This window comes from Pleurodeles waltl, chromosome 9 (genome assembly GCF_031143425.1).
Source record: "Pleurodeles waltl isolate 20211129_DDA chromosome 9, aPleWal1.hap1.20221129, whole genome shotgun sequence".
Lineage (NCBI taxonomy): Eukaryota > Metazoa > Chordata > Amphibia > Caudata > Salamandridae > Pleurodeles > Pleurodeles waltl.
The window spans coordinates 1141667084-1141687986 of record NC_090448.1 but is presented as its reverse complement, the minus strand read 5'-3'; the positions used below and the strand labels follow the sequence as shown (position 1 = coordinate 1141687986).

Below are 20903 nucleotides of genomic sequence, written 5' to 3'. Positions count from 1 at the left end.
CCCCTGCATGCTAAAACATCTTATCCCACGGCAAGCAAGTGGACATTTGATTATTTGGGATTGTGGTTTTACATTTGGGCCATGAGAGCTTGGCTAACTCTCAAAATCATCCCACTTAGAAAGGTGAGGGCTGCACTTTTTGGACTTTGGGACGCTGCCATGTAGAAAAATCCACAAGACCTAGACACATCTGAAAACTAAATATCTGGGTGAGTCCAGGGTGGTGTGCTTCACATGCACCCGTATCATTTTGTAACCCACAATGCCCTGCAGACCTCCAACTTTGCTGAAAATCACACATTTTTCCCACATTTTTGTGATGGAACCTACTGGAATCTGCAGGAATACACAAAATTCCTACCTCCCAGCATTGTCTCACCTATACCAATAAATATTTTGCTACACTAGTCAGCCTAAAAATGTTTTTTTTTTTACAAACTGCTCTTTTGGACCTGCTTTGGTTCCCTCTCAATTTTGACATGTTTTTGGCTCTTCCCTGTCAGTCACTTGGCCCTCCTACGCAAGTGAGGTATCATTTTTACCGGGAGACTGAGGGGAACGTTGGGTGGTAGGAAATTTGCCCGGTGCGGTGACCCCACACAGAAATGTGGGAAAAAATGATTTTTAGCTAAATTTGAGGTTTGCTGAGGATTCTGGGTAAGAAAACATTGGGGGATCCCATAAGTCACACCTCCCTGGACTCCCTCGGGTGTCTAGTTTTTAGAAATGTCTGGGTTTGGTAGGTTTCCCTAGATGGCTGCTGAGCCCAGGACCAAAAACGCAGGTGTCCCCCGCAAAAACAGATAGTTTTGTATTGATAATTTTGATGTGTCCAGATAGTGTTTTGGGGCCTTTTGTTTCGCGGGCACTAGGCCTACCCACACAAGTGAGGTACAATTCTTATCTGGAAACTTGGGGGAGTGCTGGGTGGAAGGAAATTTGTGGCTCCTCTCAGATTCCAGAACTTTCTGTCACCAAAATGTGAGGAAAAATTGTTTTTTTTGGCCACATTTTGAGGTTTGCAAAGGATTCAGGGTAACAGAACATGGTGAGAGCCCCACAAGTCACCCCATCCTGGATTCCTATCTCCTCTCGGTATCTAGTTTTAAAAAATGCACAGGTTTGGTAGGTTTCCCTAGGTGCCTGCTGAGCTACAGGCCAAAATCCACAGCTAGGCACTTTGCAAAAAAATACGTCAGATTTCAATATAAAAATGTGATGTGTCCATGTTGCGTTTCCTGTTGCAAGCATTAGGCCTACCCACGCAAGTGAGGTACCATTTTTATTGGGAGACTTGGGGGAACACAGAATAGCAACACAAGTGTTATTGCCCCTTGTCTTTCTCTACATTTTTTCCTTCCAAATGTAAGACCGTGTGTAAAAAATGTCTATTTGAGAAATTCTCTGTAATTCACATGCTAGTTATGGGCACCCCGGAATTCAGAGATGTCAATAACCACTGCTTCTCAAAACTTTATCTTCTGCCCAGTTTGTAAATACAAAGGTTTTCTTGATACCTATTTTTCACCCTCCATATTTCAGCAAATGAATTGCTGTATACCCGATATAGAATGAAAATCCATTGCAAGGTGCACCTCATTTATTGGCTCTGGGGACCTAGGGTTCTTGATGAACCTACAAGCCCTATATATCCCCGCAACCAGAAGTGTCCAGCAGACGTAACGGTACATTGCTTTAAAAAATCTGACATTGCAGGAAAAAGTTACAGAGTAAAACGTGGAGAAAAATTGCTGTTTTTTTACCTCAATTTTAATATTTTTTTAATTTCAGCTTTTATTTTCTGTAGGAAACCCTTGTAGGATTTACACAAATTACCCCTTGCTGTATTCAGAATGTTGTCTACTTTTCAGACATGTTTAGATTTCTGGGATCCAGCACTGGTTTCGCACCCATTTCTGTCACTAACTGGAAGGAGGATGAAAGCACAAAAAATAGTAAAAATGAGGTATGTCCCAGTAAAATGCCAAAATTGTGTTGAAAAATTGGGTTTTCTGATTCAAGTCTTACCTGTTCCTGAAAGCTGGGAAGATGGTGATTTTAGCACCACAAACCCTTTGTTGATGCCATTTCCAGGGAAAAAAACACAAGCCTCCTTCTGCAGCCCTTTTTTCCGATATTTTTGTTATTTTTTTCTTTTAAAACAAAAGAATATTCTCTGTATTTTGGCTAATTTCTTGGTCTCCTTCAGGGATCCCACAAAGTCTGGGTACCTCTAGAATCCCTTGGATGTTGGAAAAAAAGGATGCAAATTTGGCGTGGGTAGCTTATGTGGACAAAAAGTTATGACTGCCCCCAAACAGCCAAAAAAAGGCCTGGCACCTGAGGGGAAAAGGCCTGGCAGCGAAGGGGTTAAGGAATTCTTCATAAGTAAACAAGCCAAGAAAGACAATGCACAGGTATCCATTGCCATCAGAAATTAATGCCAGAGAAACAAACGGTGAACTCTGAAACCCTGGCTATTACCTTGGACCTCATGCTGCACTGTCTCTGAGGGATTGCAAAAGAGGGCGGAGTAATGAGAGCTGACAAATCCTGCTTCACCTATGTGAAAATAAAAGGTATTGAATCTGTTGTCTCCCATGATAGTTGACTAATAAAGAACAGTCCATGGCCACTCTGAGGAATGATTCCACACTTGGGGGATCATTCACGTCCATAAAGAACAAAACATTGATCTGCAGCCTAACCAAGAAGCCTAAGAATACACAGTGAGGAGGAATGATATCCCCATTAGAACTATGTCGGAAGGAGTGCAAAGGCCACGATGTTAAAGGATATCTTAGAGAGCTACTACCCTCATCAGAAACAGACCAAGAGATCCACCCTGAAGCTAGATCACAGGCACAGGGTAGGAGCAAGGAGGCCCAGAACTACAATCACCCAGGCATCACAGCGAGGATTCCCTTCCACGAGGGGAAGGAAGCGTTGATGGTGAAGGCCTCTGCACAAGGGAATGAGATTTTCTATGGGCATATCTACACCCGACACCGCTTTCCTTTGATATTTAGTAACAGTGTGTAAAGAAATGGCTCCCTGTTGCAGTTACCCCCCCACACTTTTTGCCTGATACTGATGCTGACTTGACTGAGAAGTGTGCTGGGACCCTGCTAACCAGGCCCCAGCACCAGTGATCTTTCACCTAAAATGTACCATTGTCTCCACAATTGGCACAACCCTGGCACCCAGGTAAGTCCCTTGTAACTGGTACCCCTGGTACCAAGGGCCCTGATGCCAGGGAAGGTCTCTAAGGGCTGCAGCATGTCTTATGCCACCCTAGGGACCCCTCACTCAGCACAGACACACTGCTTGCCAGCTTGTGTGTGCTGGTGGGGAGAAAATGACTAAGTTGACATGGCACTCCCCTCAGGGTGCCATGCCAACCTCACACTGCCTGTGGCATAGGTAAGTCACCCCTCTAGCAGGCCTTACAGCCCTAAGGCAGGGTGCACTATACCACAGGTGAGGGCATAGGTGCATGAGCACTATGCCCCTACAGTGTCTAAGCAAAACCTTAGACATTGTAAGTGCAGGGTAGCCATAAGAGTATATGGTCTGGGAGCCTGTCAAAAACGAACTCCACAGCTCCATAATGGCTACACTGAATACTGGGAAGTTTAGTATCAAACTTCTCAGAATAATAAACCCACACTGATGCCAGTGTTGGATTTATTAAAACATGCACACAGAGGGCATCTTAGAGATGCCCCCTATATTTTACCCAATTGTTCAGTGCAGGACTGACTGGTCTGTGCCAGCCTGCTGCTGAGAGACGAGTTTCTGACCCCATGTGCGGAGGGCCTTTGTGCTCTCTCTGAGGACAGAAACAAAAGCCTGCTCTGGGTGGAGGTGCTTAACACCTCCCCCCTGCAGGAACTGTAACACCTAGCAGTGAGCTTCAAAGGCTCAGGCTTCGTGTTACAATGCCCCAGGGCACTCCAGCTAGTGGAGATGCCCGCCCCCTGGACACAGCCCCCACTTTTGGCGGCAAGTCCAGGAGAGATAATGAGAAAAACAAGGAGGAGTCACTGGCCAGTCAGGACAGCCCCTAAGGTGTCCTGAGCTGAGGTGTCTCTTCCCCCAATAGGATTAGGGATGTGCCCCCCTCCCCTCAGGGAGGAGGCACAAAGAGGGTGTAGCCACCCTCAGGGCTAGTAGCCACTGGCTACTAACCCCCCAGACCTAAACACACCCCTAAATCGAGTATTTAGGGGCTCCCAGAACACAGCAAGATAGATTCCTGCAACCTAAGAAGAAGAGGACTGCTGAACTGAAAAACCTGCAGAGAAGACGGAGACACCAACTGCTTGGCCCCAGCTCTACCGGCCTGTCTCCCCACTTCTAAAGACACTGCTCCAGCGACGCGGTCCCAGGGTCCAGCAACCTCTGAAGCCTCAGAGGACTACCCTGCATCTAGAAGGACCAAGAACTCCTGAGGACAGCGGGTCTGTTCACCAAAGACTGCAACTTTGCAACAAAGAAGCAACTTTGAAACAACACATGTTTCCCGCCGGAAGCGTGAGACTTTGCACTCTGCACCCGCCGCCCCCGGCTCGACTTGTGGAGAACAAACACCACAGGGAGGACTCCCCGGCGACTACGAGACCGTGAGTAGCCAGAGTTGAGCCCCCACAGCGACGCCTGCAGAGGGAATCCCGAGGCTCCCCCTGACCGCGACTGCCTGCTTCAAAGACCTGACGCCTGGTAAAGACTCTGCACCCGCAGCCCCCAGGACCTGAAGGATCCGACCTCAGGTGGCCCTCTCCCTTGTCCAGATGGTGGCTACCCCGAGAAGCCCCACCCTTGCCTGCCTGCATCACTGAAGAGACCCCTTGGTCTCCCATTGATTTCTATTGCGAACCCGACGCTTGTTTGCACACTGCACCCGGCCGCCCCCGTGCCGCTGAGGGTGTGCTTTTGGTGTGGACTTGTGTCCCCCCCCCCCCCCCTGGTGCCCTCCAAAACCCCCCTGGTCTGCCCTCCGAAGACACGGGTACTTACCTGCTGGCAGACTGGAACCGGGACACCCCCTTCTCCATTGAAGCCTATGTGTTTTGGGCACCATCTTGACCTCTGCACCTGACCGGCCCTGAGCTGCTGGTGTGGTAACTTTGGGGTTGCCCTGAACCCCCAACGGTGGGCTACCTTGGACCCAATTTTGAACCCCGTAGGTGGTTTACTTACCTGCAAAAACTAACAAACACTTACCTCCCCCAGGAACTGTTGAAAATTGCACTAAGTGTCTAGTTTTAAAATAGCTATATGTCATTTATGTGAAAACTGTATATGCTATTTTGCTAATTCAAAGTTCCTAAGTGAAGTACCTTTCATTTAAAGTATTACTTGTAAATCTTGAACCTGTGGTTCTTAAAATAAACTAAGAAAATATATTTTTCTATACAAAAACCTATTGGCCTGGAATTGTCTCGGAGTGTGTGTTCCTCATTTATTGCCTGTGTGTGTACAACAAATGCTTAACACTACCCTCTGATAAGCCTACTGCTCGACCACACTACCACAAAATAGAGCATTAGTATTATCTCTTTTTGCCACTATCTTACCTCTAAGGGGAACCCTTGGACTCTGTGCATACTATTCCTTACTTTGAAATAGTGCATACAGAGCCAACTTCCTACACAGTAGAAGAAAGTGGTTGTGCTTTTCCAGTTGATGTGAGTTAATGAGCTGACAAACACTGAGGGAGAGACAGTCATTCCACCCAGAGTGATCAATCTATTTTGATAGATTTAGGAGACCTAGTTTTTAAAAAACAAAGGACAGGTGGAGAATTGTGAAGTAGGAGTTTTGACGCCGTTAAGTTGGTTTTGTTCTCATCGGCCAGTGGATGTAGGCGACCATGTGCACTTATGTAATCCAATAAAAATGATTTGATCCGTAAGTAGAGGTGGCTCCAGTAGATGACACACAGGAAGCCAACAGTTTCCTCTGCTTTGCTGTGTACCCAGATACCGGAGTCTGTTCCATCTCGACTGGTCCCTGCTGTCTCTTTCTTGGAAACTGAGGGCAGCGGGTTTGCTCATAGGAAGGGTGCAGCGCCCCCGTAGTACCTGTGTGCGGGGAGCAGCAGGGAAACAACAAGGCTGTTCTATTGGGATTTCTTCATTTATGGGACAGGAAGTGGTAAGAGGATACAGTAGCATTATATCAGATATGTGTTCTTGTGTGGGGAGGGGCGAGCCACGATGGAGCCTGGTTAGGTACCCGATATTGCCATGGACAAGTCAGTTGCTGTTAGAGAGGTGGCGCCTGGGCCACTGCACTGCATAGGGAGGAGAAGGGCTGCTATACTGGGAAACCATTTATCAGCTTAGAGGCTACATACATGCAGATTATTTGCATATATGCAGGGCCCACATTTAGCAACTGTGTCCTCAAACAGATCACAGCGGTGTTAAGCAACGCTTCCTCGTTGTTCCTCTGTCTGCTTAATTATGATTCACTTGTCGCAGTTATGGAAATGCAGATCTTGTTAAAGCAATTCCTGTAAAGTATCCATCGTCTGATTAGTTCTAAACTAATTAATTTTTAGGTAAACGCGAGGAAGGATGGACTCGGTCATGGAATTACTGGTAAATAATTTAGACATTTCTTCCTCATTCACTTAAACTTTCCAGGCAATAAATGAGGAATAGCAGAGCCAAGCAATGAGAGTCCTGCCAAGTCGCCCTCACTCAGGGACCACAGACTCGCTTCGACACCAAGCTGATGCGGCACCCGTTGAGCACCTAAACGAATTCCCCAAATCCTGCTTAGCCTAGCAGAGCAGACATATCTGTAGGGCTCAAGACAATCTGGAGATGAGATTAATGTTTGGGCATAATGAGTCACCAGAATCATTTATATTAATCTATGGCCACAATTTTCAGTTAGACTAAAATAAGGGAAGATTCTCAGATGAACCACTAGGTGGCAGGCTTGTGCACATGTAAGGCGTGCGCGTCAGCAGCTGCAGGATTACCGCTCAAGGCAAGAGTTATTTCTTGCATGCGTCGAACAGCTCGGTAGGCGAGGAATCCCTTTTCTGGGCTAACGCGAGTAATATACAGAAGCTCAATAGTTATCTTGTCAGTGAAAGCCCAATAAAATATTTATTTTATTCACTAACCATTCATTTACCCATGTATTACTAGAGCGCAAGGGTTAAGTTGCACTTTAGTACCATAGCGCAGTTGCTTACTCGTCACAGAAGGAAAACGGAGCCAGTCTTCGCGAGGCCCATTTAATGGGGTTTTATCTCACTGCAGGGACCTGCCTCTTTGTTCTGGTTAAAGATGTGTGTGTGTCGAACTTCTGCGTGTGACAAAACAGCAGAGCGTGAACCAGAGACTGAGATCCACTGAGAGAGACTCTTTATTAAAACTGCTAAAGAAGGAAGTGAGCATTGTGACCCATTTAACACTTCACGCTTCAGAATTCACTGCCCCCCCCCCACATTCAACAATAATAATAAACAGAATGTTCCGCTCAGCAAACCTGAATATGTGTTATATTTGTGTATACTACGGAGGCAGTGATGGTGTCTGTAGCTTTAGCCAGGGCTAGCCTTGCTTTAGCTGTTAACTTCACATCGGTAATGCTGTGCAGCATCGCTAAATACCATTGGCAAAGCCAATTGGTCCCAAAGGCGAGACCTGTTGATTTTGACAATGCTTGTTTGATGGGTGACTGTGAAATATGATTGGCTGTTAGAATCTGACCAGTTTGCTATGTCTGACAGATCCGAGGTTGTGTGAAATATTGTACTATGTCCTGGGGCCATGGTGGGTGCAAACTAACTCCAGGGGCAACTAGGACAATTCCAAGAGGTGGGGGGAAAACTCTTTTTGCCCCAATTCAAATGTACCGATTGTGTCACATGGTTTGCGCAACGACAATTAAAATATCCGCATGTTAACTGTTGGTACAGGTATTTCCTAATTCTGCGGACAGCTCTAGAAAAAGCATTCTTTGTTGCGCTTATAACTTTCTCTTGTACAACGAATCCGTAAAAAGAGTTTGCCAACCAAAATATTTTCCTCTATGTCTTTTTCTTGGAATGTTTCATGCAGATTTGACATTGAGGTGGGGAAGATGTGAGGGGTACCAAAACGTGCACTTTCGATTGATGGTGTGTGGTACAGTGACTCCTTGCAAGGCCTTGCCAATGGCCGTGAGAGCAGGTCATGGACTGAGGTCATTCTTTACACCCATCGGCTTGGTAGGATTGAAGTCTGTGGCCAGTGAATGCTGGGTAAGAATAGGGTAGCTGAAATCCAGGCCATGCAGCAAGTGATGTGTGTGTACCCACACTAGGTGTAATGGACTTATTGCAGGGCATTCCTGCAGGCCATCCATCGTTCTTCTCTGCCCCATTTTTCTCACTAACCCTTGTTCCTCTTTGCCTCTCAGTTCTCTGTCTCTCATCAGCCCTGCCAAGTGCCACGCATCTCGCGTTAGAATAGCGCATTTTTGGTCATTTCCCCCGCATTTCTGCAATGTCTGAGATTGTCACGCAAAAAATCGTGGCCTGAAGCGCCGTAAATACTTCCAGTTTGTCACTTTGCTAGATAAACTCCAATTAGTGTTTATCAAAGGCCACGATGCGGCGCTGGTGTACAACGGGAGGTATATGATCCACGATATTTATATGGTTCCCTCGTCTTCATCGCTTGAATTTTCTTGCGAAAACGCGTCACTCATATTTAAAGTGAAATTCTGAAAATATCACACACAGCAATCTGAAACCTTGGCAGCTGTGCCTCATTCCTCCCTGTCCCTCATTCCTCCTTACCCTTCATTCTTCTCTAGGACTCCTTCCTCTCCTCACTGTACCTCTCACCGCTTGTGTGGAGCTTTACGAGTGATCAAGGCCTAGAAAAGATGTCCCTAAATGTCCAAGAAGAGAAGGACCATGCTGAATTTCACCATTCTTACCTGGATGTTCTTGACACCATCATAAATGTTTTTTCAATCTCTTCTAGAACGATAACATTGAGAGGCGGCGGAATGAGGCCTCGGAGTCGCAGAGCAATGGGCAGCCAGAGGGAATCTCCCCGCAGGTGGTGGTTCAAGAAGACGAGGACGACGAGGAAGAGCTGACCCTGAAATATGGCGCCAAGCATGTCATCATGCTGTTTGTGCCCGTCACGCTGTGCATGGTGGTGGTCGTGGCGACCATCAAGTCTGTCAGCTTCTACACACGAAAGGACGGGCAGCTGTGAGTATTTTTTGCATGTGTGGCATTGGCCTTTCTGCTCTGCAGGGGTCTTCTGTTTATACTTCAACGGATGGCCACAGCAAATAACTTCAATATGATATATATTCTTAACATGATCTAGATTAAATCATCTCTGGACTTTAAGAGGTTCACAGAGAAGTTCATTTGTTTGCTGTATTTCTTGTTGCACATAAGAGATGATTTCGTCATTGCAAATTATTAACATGATCTAGATGAAATCATCTCTGGACATTAAGAGGTTCACAGAGAAGTTCATTTGTTTGCTGTATTTCTTGTTGCACATAAGAGATGATTTCGTCATTGCAAATTATTAACATGATCTACATGAAATCATCTCTGGACATTAAAAGGATAACAGAGAGGTTCATTTATTTGCTGTATTTCTTGTTGAATTTAAGAGATGATTTCGTCATTGCATATGATGTACTAGTTCCCACAATATATAATATTGTCTGATACTCCTCCCCAAAAAAAGAAAAATCTGAAACAAAACTAGAAATTCCACATAAAGTAGTATAAGGTCCTGGTTCTTTCTCCTTCTTGCAGTGATGGGGCTGTAACTGCTTGTGATCCTGAGCTGTGCGGGCTGGTACCCCACAGGCGTGCGTGCAGCGTGGGGCTCATCCATGCGCATCTTCAGTGGTTCCCTCTTTTCCACCTCAGTCTACGGTTAAGACGAGTGTATATAGCCCCAGTGTTTGTTTAATGTAGTAATTCGCTTGCTGATGATGCATGTGTCCTCAGGGCGCGGGTGCAATAGGAGTCCTTTGTGCCCAACAAATGTTAGCCTTAAGGTTCCACTGTACTGGGAGTTTTGTGTTCTAGACATGAAGTTTCATCTTAACCAGTTTCCAAGGGCTGATCTAAACTGGGGCATGAGCACCCGCTGGTACTTTTGTCTGGGGAGACAGAAAGAAGGAATCATTTGGTGAGAAGATCATAGATACCAGGGTGTGAACTTTAAAAAAATAAAAAAAAAAAATGATTTTTTTTATATTTTTTAAACCGTTGTAACACAACAGTGTCTTAAACAGGACAATAGTCCGCAATGGTCAGGGATTGTGCAGATTATCATTTCCCAGTGATGGAGTTCTTTCCCATCCTTAGTCCACTTTCCTCCCACGTGGCATTTCTTACTCGAAACTGCTGTTACCCTCGAGGTCCCCTGCAGGTCTGACTCCTTCTTCATTTTTGTGGCAGCCCCTGCCCTCGTGGATGTGCGGCTCGGCAGGAGTGCACCGGCCCGTGGCTCAGGGCGGGCTCCGGCCCGTGGCTCAGGGTGTGCACTTCCGCAGGTGGATGAGGGCCTGCATCAGTGGGTATTCTTCCTAACCCTCTTGGCTGGGCTTACTCCATTTTCCAATAGTGGTGATAAGTGTGCGAAGTCTCTACTTCAGCCTGAATGGACTGGGTGGAATAAATATGTCCATGGTCACCGATGAGCAGCGGTTTCTTGTCGAACCGGGATACTGAGGAGATGATGCTGTGAGTTTTTAATAGATGTTAGTTGTCTGCATTGTCGATTTTAGTGGTGCTGGTGTGTGATATGGAAGTGCGGGAGAGGTGGCTGAGAAACCTATCAGTAAGTGTGGAGAAAAATTACTGAGCGAGAACTCCAATTCCGTGATTGCTCAACGAGCATCAGTGATGTAACGAACTATATGTTTCATAGCCAAGGGAGAGCTGAGCCTTATTGCAGGTACAAGCAAGGCCGTAGGTTGAGCTGAATAGTCCTGGTTTGCAGTGCCAGAGAAATTGGAAAGCCACTTGTTTTCGAAAACATACAGAGCAAGAGATGTTGCCTGCACCCAAGGTTTCTGCTGTTTTTACATCAAAATGATGTTTTGAGGTGAAACTGTCCCTGTGTTTGCAATTGAAGATCAATCAATTTCTTCTGTTTTGAAAGTCTGTTATGCTCACTGCATACGCCTTACTTCCTATATATGCTTGAATAAGAGAGTGGATTTTTTCATTCCTTAACCCCTTCGCTGCCAGGCCTTTTCCCCCTCCTGTGCTGAGCCTTTTTTTGGGCTATTTGGGGCAGTTCGCGCTTAGGCCCTCATAACGTTTTGTTCACATAAGCTACCCACGCCAAATTTGCGTCCTTTTTTCCAACATCCTTGGGATTCTAGAGGTACCCAGACTTTGTAGGTTCCCCAGAAGGAGGCCAAGAAATTAGCCAAAATAAAGCAAACCTTTTTTTTTTTTTTAAATGGGCAATAAGGGCTGCAGAAGAAGGCTTGTGTTTTTTTCACTGAAAATGGCATCAACAAAGGGTTTGTGGTGCTAAAATCACCATCTTTCCAGCTTTCACGAACAGGCAGACTTGAATCAGAAAACCACATTTTTCAACACAGTTTTGGCATTTTACTCGGACATACCCAATTTTGACTATTTGTTGTACTTTTAGCCTCCTTCCAGTTAGTGACAGAAATGGGTGCAAAACCAGTGCTGGGTCCTGGAAAGCAAAACATTTCTGAAAAGTAGACCAAATTCTGAATTCATCATGGGGTCATTTGTGTAGATCCTACAAGGTTTTCCTACAGAAAATAACAGCTGAAATAAAAAAATATAGAAATTGAGCTGAAAAAAACAGCCACTTTTCTCCACGTTTTACTCTGTAACTTTTTCCTGCGATGTCACATTTGTGAAAGCAATATACCGTTACGTCTGCTGGACTCTTCTGGTTGTGGGGGTATATAGGGCTTGTACGTTTATCAAGAACCTTAGGTACCCAGAGCCAATAAATGAGCTGCACCTTGCAATGGGGTTTCATTCTGTACCTGGTATACAGCAATTAATTTGCTGAAATATAAAGAGTGAAAAATGGGTATCAAGAAAACCTTTGTATTTCCAAAATGGGCACAAGGTAAGGTGTTGAGAAGCAGTGGTTATTTGCACATCTCTGAATTCTGGGGTCCCCATACTACTAGCTTGTGAATTATAGGGCATTTCTCAAACAGACATCTTTTTTACACACTGTCTTACATTTGGAAGAAAAAACTGCTATTCTGTGTTCCCCCAAGTCTCCCAATAAAAATGGTACCTCACTTGTGTGGGTAGGCCTAACGCCTGCCTGGTCTCCGGTAGGCTTTTTGCCAGGCCGAGGGCAGATATGGCCAACAGTAATGTGCACCCATGGGGAGCGACCCTTGACCAAGGGGCTGCCCGCCCCCGCCCAAAACAACACACACACACACACCAATCCCTGGTGCCTAAGTGGTTTCTGCCCCCCGGGGGGCAGATCGGCCTAATAGAAATAAGCCGATCTGCCCCCAATGGGACCACAAATGGCCTAAAATAAATTTGCTCCCCAAGGGGAGCGACCCTTGCCTAAGGGGACACTCCCCTTGCGTGAATTTGGCAAAAAAAAAAAATCTCTGGCGCCTATTGGTTTCTGCCCCCCTTGGGGACAGATTGGCCTAATAAAAATAGGCCAATTTGCCCACAAGGGGGGCAGAACTGGCCTAAAATAAATGTTCCCCCCAGGGGAACGACCCTTGCCTAAGGGGTCGCTCCCCTTGCGTGAAATTGATGCAAAAAAAATAAAAATCCCTGGTATCTAGTGGGTTCTGCAGATTGGCCTAATAAAAATAGGCCTATCTGCCCCCAGGGGGGGGGGGGCAGAAATGGCCTAAAGATAATTTCGCCTAAAGAGTCGCTCACCACATATTAAAAAAAAAAAAAAAAAAAAATCCCTGGTGTCTAGGGGTGGGCAGAAAAAGCCTAAAAATAAATTGCCTCCCTGGGGAGCGGCCCTTGCCCAAGGGGCCGCATAAACAAACAAAAAAAAAAAACCTCCCGGTGTCTAGTGGCATTTCTGCTGCCCGATAGCATCGCGATTGAGTAGCAGAAATCCTCAGAGAGACATGAAAGGAGAGGAAATGCTTTTCCTCTCCTTTCATGCGCCTCTGCCCCGTCCACGTGATCGGAGGAGAAATGCTTTTGCATTTCTCCTCCGATCGGCGCTGAGGGGAAGGCCTCTGATGAGGTCAGCGCGCAATAGCGCACTGACGTCATCAGACGCCACGGAGGAGGTTTAGGGGGGCGGGGTTTTTTAAGGGGAAGCGATTCTCCTTCAATCCCTGCCCAGGGGAGAGGGGTGCTTAGCCATCGGGGGTGCACTAGTGCTCCTCCCGGGGGCCCAAAGCAGGACGAGCTGGTCTCGTCCTGCTCACCGGGCGACCGTTGCCGAGGGCGAGACCAGCTCGTCCTGGGCACCCTAGGGGTTAACTCAATCTATAAAGTAATGCCATTCACAGGGTGTAAAGAATGCAGGCAAAAATGTGGTATGTGTATGTATCGCCAAAAATAACCCAAGAATGTTGTAGCAAGTTATTAATTATGGGATTTATTGGCATCAAACTTGCCTCATTTAATCCTTCAGGCACATGAAGATTGATGGAAATATTTAACTGAGTATGAGAGAAGATGATTTACTGTGGGTTGATGACACGTAAAGAGCTAGATCTTTGCACAATTGTTATTGATTCAACTACTCAAGCAAAGATAATGAAATAGTCCTACATGTACTTTTGAGATTCAGGCAATGAGACAAGACACTTGTAGTTTGCCTGTTTCTTGACTTGCAGGTGCACTCTGGAATTGTTCACTCTACAGATATTTCCTTACAAAGGCTTAATCCCCGGTGCCTCTCCCAGGACTTATTTGTAAATGTTAGTTCTTGTTTTTTCCACACCTCAACCAGAATATGCTTTTTATCAACTGCTTCCTACATCTGAGTTATTAAGTTGTCTCCTAGTAGATACTTCTTCCTGCATATTTGCCATCTTCTGAAATACTCCATGCAACAGTCTGTATCCACAAGTAGTGATTCTAGAAGTGGGCCATAAGGAGCTGGCTATTTCTGCAGTGTGGCATTGTAGGAGTACTTTATGCAGACCCTTTTTGGCTTACAGGGGTTACTATAATAACTCTAAATGCTCTCTTTTGTGGTAGTTTGGGTAGGAATCTGGCAAGGTGTGTGGTGGACACGTATGGTGTTATCACCCTATACCAAGTCCAGGTATCCCCTATTAGTGGGTGTAGGCAGTGTCTAGGATGCCAATGCTTTCTAGAGGTAGCTGTGGATGAGCATCCAAGACTTATCTAGGAGACATGCAAAACTTATGCAATACCACTACAGTCAGACAGCACTTACGCACATGAAAGAACCACCTAGTGTTACAAAAATAAAGGTACTTTATTATAGTCCACACATACCATAATACTGTATAGGCAATCCCCCAAGTGGAGGTAAGTAAACACTATTATATACACATTAACAAACAGCAAAGAGCACAGAAAGCAATAGGCATTAGTAAAAGCAATAGCAAATAGTGAGAGCCCTAGGAGGGGGCCAAACCATATACTAAAAGTGGAATGTGAAAGGCAGTCCCTCACTCAAGGATGTGAAATCAGGAGAAGGGAGCTGGAGGAACTAGGAACCCCAAAAGGTAAATACCAGGGTGCCGACCAGGAGAGGAGAGGTAAGTACCTGGTTTTCCCCAAACCCAACAGGAGGACTTTGGAAAAGAATTGTGTCAGACCCAACCAAGACTGGAAAACCAAAACCAAAAGGTGGATCCTGGCAGAAGAGGACCTGCAAAGGAAGGGGACCAAGTCCAGTTTGTGATGGAGTGTCCGGTTGTGGCAGGAGCCACTACCCACCCTCCTGTGCATGCAGGACCAGGTCGACGGTGGACGAAGAAGGTCAGAAGTGCAGCACCAGAGATGAAGAGGAGTCCCAGGAGTGATGTAAGTAATGTCCCACGTAAGCGGTCGTGATGCAGTTGGTTAGTGGTGCTGGAAAACCACCATCAAGCCTTGGCAAATTCAAAAGACTGAGAAGAAGGTTTGCAAGGCTGAAGAAGACCAGCAAGGTCTAGGGAACTCGACCCAAGGAGGGGAGTCCAGGGTGACCCTCATCAGCTTGGAGAGTCCCAAGAAGAGGAGGCAGCCCCTACAGGCAACCCACTGGCAGCAGGCACAGGAGGTTCAGTGAGGCCCACTCAGCACACCTGGAGGAGTGTCCCACGTCGACTGAGCAGCAGGCAGGAGACTGCATTGCAGGAAGAAGTTCTGGAGTCCGGGGCTACACGGACCCTGAAGATCCCTTGGAGGAGGAGCAAACAAGCCTTGGTAGCTGCAAGAGTCGTGGTGCACAGAGTTACTGTCCTGCAAGGAGAGGCAAGGGCTCACCGTCTCCCAAGTCGGACAGCTGGTAGAGAGGACTAAGGGGACCACTCCAGACCACCATTTGTGATTCAGGATCCACGTAGTTCTGGAGGAGAGCAGATCCACACAGTTGGTGCCTGCGGATGCAGGGGAGAGTGACTCCTTCACTCCAATGGAGATTCCTTCTTACTTCTTGTGCAGACTGAAGAGTCGCTGCCCTCCGAGGATGCACAGCCAGGGAAATGTTGCAGTTGCTAGAAGGTGCAGCAGCAACAATGTTGCAGAGTAGAGTCATTGCTGAAACTGCAGATTGTCGGTTCCTGGGGAGTCAATTTGCAGTCCAGGTGGCCAGAAGATGAAGTAAACGATGCAGAGGAGTCCTGCTGGAATTTTGCACGTCGAATCTGAAGACCCACCTGAGAGAGAACATAAAAAGCCCTAAAAGAGGGTTTGGTCACCAGCAAGGTGACCACCTATCAGGAGGGGACTGTGACGTCAGCTGCCTGACCTGACCACTCAGATGCTCCCAGGGGCCTCTGCACATCTTGGATTCAAGATGGCAGAACCAAGTGGCCACCTGGAGGCGCTCTGGGCACCACACCTGGAGTGGTGATGGACAGGGGAGTGTCCAGATTTGTGCCAGAGCAGGGACCAGAGGTCCCTGGATTGGTGCAAACTGGTTTATGCAAGGAGGGCACCAAATGTGCCCTTCAAAGCATACCAGTGGCTTGGTGAGGCTACCCTTCCCAAGCCATGTCACACCTATTTCCAAAGGGAGAGGGTATTGCCTCCCTCTCCCACAGGAAATCCTTTGCTCTGCCTTCCCCTGCTTGAGCTGGTCAAGCAGCAGCAGGGCAGAAACTCATCTGGAGGGTGGCAGCAGACTGATAGGAGCAATACTGGGAGGACCTGTAAGCAGGGCTCGAAAAATCCACTTGGCCACTCGCATTGGCGAGTCTTATTTGATCAGGTCGAGCTGTTTTTAATACTTACTTGTCTCTTCTGGCGAGTTGACACTAAACAGGTGTTCTGTTCATTTGAAAAGTGGAGGGGCAATAAAAGATGCCTTTTTAAATCTTGTTCTTATGTCACATTTGCACTGTGTTCGCAGACAGAGCTCAAAAGTCAATTTTTCTTACAATTAATTTTCCTTCTGACTGCAGAGTTCCAGGACTTTGTAAGGTGAACTGTGTGACCTGCTGCTTAGAATGTAAAATAAAAGGATATAGGGTGGCAGGTCTTTCCTAATGCACAACATTTAAATGACTAAGTCAACTGTGAAAACATTTAAAGATATATTTCAGTATTTGTGAAAGCCCTTTTGTATATTTCTGTGTGATGAAAAAATATTTTAATAGGATGAAAACAAATCCGAATACTTTACACGTTGATGTGCAAAGGATATGTTTTCTGAAACCCAAGTTTCACAGATTGTTAATACACTATATAGTTTTATCAGTAAAGCTGCAAGTTAGTAGAGAGGTTTTTGGACATTTCTTGGAAAGTTACTGTGTGTAGATGACAATATGTTACCATATTATGGTTTAGTAATATGTTTATTAAACTTTAGTGTTTAAACAAACTGAGAAACACTCCTGCCCTGATGGCAATGTTGTGAGAAAACTAAAAGAAGCCCTAGGTTATGTGGGCTAGACCTCATGGGTGTGTGGGCTAGATTCTTGTGATGCATATGAAAACTTTAGTCTACTTAATCAAACAAAAGAGGATTTTGTGTACTGCAGAAATGCTGAGCTCATATTTGAAGGTGCAATATATGTGAGAATTAAGAAAAAGACGACTGTAAACTATTTGCCTAGGTTCTCACAATTTGAGAACCGTTTACGGGTCAAGTACATTACAGTTAGGTCGAGTAGATTATTTAATTTACTCGACCTGCAGGTCTAGTAACATTTTAATGATTTTTCTAGCCCTGTCTAAGGAGCGCCCAGAGTGCATGGAATCATACAACCAATACTGGCAACAGTATTGGGGCATAATTCCGACATGTTTGATACCAAAGATGCCCAGGCTCAGAGTTACCATTATGCAGCTGGACACAGGTGACCTGTGCCCAGTACACGGGTAAAATGGCTTCCCCGCACTTACGAAGTCCAGTGCAATGGAGCTGTAGTTCATAGGGGCACCTCTGCTCATACAGCGGTGCCCTCACACACAGGTACCTGCACCCTGCCCTCTGGGCTAGGAGTGCCTACCATAGAGTGACTTACAGTGACCTAGTGCAGTGACCTGTAGTGAAAGGTTGCATGCACCTTTTCTCGCAGACTGCAATGGCAGGCATGCAGACAAATTTTGCGTGGGCTCCCATGGATGGCACAATACAGGCTGCAGCCCATGGGGTACCCCTGGTGCCCCAGTTCCCTAGGTGCCGAAGTACCATACACTAGGGACCTAAATCGGGGCACCCATATGCCAATTGTGGGGTGTGCAAAGTCCTAGGCAACCAAATTTAGAGGGATAGAGCACAATCACTGGGGTCCTGGTTAGCAGGATCCCAGTGAAAACAGTCAAAACATACTGCCAGCAGACAAAAAGTGGGGGTAACCATGTAAAAAAGAGGGTACTTTCCTACAGTGTGGGCGAGCATTTTAGGCTTATCAGAGGGTATTGCTAAGCATTTTTTGAACACACAATCCATTAATGAGACACACAAATAAGAAGAAACTCGAGACCAATTTAGAAACAAAATAGTATTGATTTTTTATATTCTTTTAGACACCATAATCTTCAGATTTGGGTAAGTACTGATCGAGTTATCAATTTTTACAGTTAGGCTAAAATGTCACACAAATGCACTTTTATGCAGTAATTGTTTTCTATGGGGAAAAAGTGAAGTGCATACAGATATTTGCAAGCGTGTTCCGGGGGTACCCTTTACGACTTAAGGAGCTAGGAGTACAAGGTCAGCCATCAGCAGTTCTGGTTTGCTTAACCTGGAGTGTCTGGGTGCAGAGGTGCTGGTCGGGTCAGTAGCTTTGCGCAGGTGCACTGTTGTCGAAGAAGGGGGGCTGCCTAGAAGCAGGCTGCAAAGGGGGACAAGCCTGGAAGCTCCCAAAAGGGGGGCTCAGTTCATGAAAGTCCTGGGAGTAAGGGGGCTCAGTCGATGTTCATGAACCCGGGCCGCTGAGCTCGGGTGCAGCGGGTTTTGGTCAGCTGTCCCTGTGCGTCGAATGCGCTCACAGTGCTTGGTCAGACCTGTAGAGGAGGAAGAAAAACAACAGCAGAGCCACTCTCGAGGTCAGCCTCGTCTGTTCCATTGTCCCTCAGTAAGCAGGTCGATCTTGGTGGCGGTGGTGTCTGGACTGGTATACACGCACAACAAGCCTTAGTTGCAGCAAATACTCTGGTGCCCCAGGTATTGGTGCTGCAAGGTTCCTGAAGGGTGCAGCGTCTCGAGGCTTGATAAAAATGTTGGGGCTGGTCTCCTGGTCACACAACAGCCTCCTCCTGGCGAGCGGCTCCCTTAGTGGGCCCGATGGCCAGCAAAACATAGTACCGGGCAAATGTGGTCAGTGTCTGTCGATGCAGGAAAGTGGCTCCTTCACTCCAAGGGAGATGCTGGCTGATTGGCGAAGTGCTGGCAGCCCTTAGAGGTTTTTGAGGATGCACAGCAGTAGGCTGAGTTGTGTTCTTGCGATTGTCTGATTAGCAGCAGGTAGGCAGGGTTTGGCTCCAAAAGTCCTCTGCTTGTCCACAGTTCTCGTTCTTCAGCTTTTCTTGGTCCTTCTTCTTTTGTTAAACAAATCTGAGTTCCTGGTTTCAGGGGGCCACCTAAATACTCACTTTTGGGATGTTTAGGGGAGTATATGCTGTTAAGCAATGGGTTGCTTACCCCTGGGACTACACCTCCTACAAGACCACTTCCTGTGGGCATAACCCTGCCCCATAGTTCCTAGTTCCACCTAAACCAAAATGGTGGAACCCTTCCTTCGTGGAGCACATCAGGCATCCCAACTTAAGGGTATGACTGGCCTGGTAGTGCAACATGCCTACTTACATAGCTAATTTCCCTTCTGCCCTGGTGCCAAATGGGCCTCGGGCAGGGGGTGGCATCTCCCAAGTCTGGAGGATCACGTATCAAAGGTGCCGGGACTTTGTAGTCCCTGTCCTGAATATGCAGAGTTACTAGCCACCTTCCTCCAGAGCAGGCATTGTTTCTGGCCTCTGAAAGAAAGGACTGTCACCTCAAGGAGAGTCAGTAACTCATCTGTGGTAGATACCAGTCAGCCAGCTCACTATAGGACTAATAGGTTTCAGAGGGAACCATTGGTACATGCAATAATAAATCAAATGCTGGCATGAGTACAGTATGGATGTATTAAAACGAAGTGTTTGATACCAAACACAATAGGTTAAAGTGAAACCATTCTATAGCTGGGTAACTTGTAAGGACCAGTGCTCAGTACATACATTAAGATGGCTTCTGTGTTCACTTGTAATACCTAGTAATAGAACTAGACATCACAGGGGCAGGTCTACTCATGCAGATTTGTCCTCACATAAAATATAATGCACCCTCCCTTAGGGTTTCAAGGTGTACTCTAGGGGTGATTTACATATATTATATGCAGTGGCTTGGCATGGCACACAGTGAGTGTGCCATGTCATGTTTTCACTCATGGTTTACACCATGACACGCAGTCAACAGTGGCAGTCTGCAGGTAATCTGTACGGGGGGTCCCTTAGGGTGGTATAGTGTATGCTGCAACACTTAGGGACCCTCTTTAGTACCCATGCCATACGTACCAGGGGTACCATTTACTAGGGACTTACATGGGTGCTAAGGTGTGTGTCAATTGTGTTGCAATTGAGTATTTCGTTTTTAGGGGAAAGAACGCTGGCACTGGAGCCCGGTTACGCAGGTTTCAGTGCACTTTCAGAGTCGAAAACCAGCATCTAGAAGTTCAAACGGGGGCAAAAAAGTGAAGGGGGGACAACCTGCAAAAAGCCAGGCTTCCTACATTTCTGTAAAGTATTATTGAAGCAATTCAGTGCGAAAATCTCAAAGTAGCTCTGCTTGCTGGGTTTCAATTTGTATTCTGATTGGAGATTAATTTCATGACTAGAAAGTCGCACCAGCTCTCTCACTTTTACCCACCATATAAAACTTTATGAAATATTTCAACATGGGTTTGTTAACGTTATGATATTCATCAAATCTCACCAATAATTTATAGTAAAGCTTTATCAAATAGTCCACTAAACATGCTGATTACTTCAGTTTTTAATTAGATATATGTACAGATCAACATGTTAACAATCGTTATAGCAATAGTTGTACAAAATTCAATTTTGTCATTACACCTTGGAGATGGTAGACTACAGTCATTTTTTAACCATATGATTATTTGTTTTTTGTATAAAAACATATAGCAACTTAAAAAAGAAAGCCAAACTCTACATTACATAATAAAATAAAACCAAGTAAGTTGTATAGATAACAGTGTCAATA

The 20903-nt window shown here is 46.0% G+C and overlaps 1 protein-coding gene across 1 annotated transcript in view; it reads left to right on the top strand.

Moving 5' to 3' along the window:
• Nucleotides 1-20903, top strand: part of PSEN1 (presenilin 1) — a 159687-nt gene that overhangs the window by 35280 nt on the left and 103504 nt on the right. The window contains exon 3 of the mRNA XM_069208931.1: nucleotides 9000-9235. Coding sequence (XP_069065032.1) covers nucleotides 9000-9235 — 236 coding nt within the window. The remainder of the gene's footprint in view (nucleotides 1-8999; nucleotides 9236-20903) is intronic.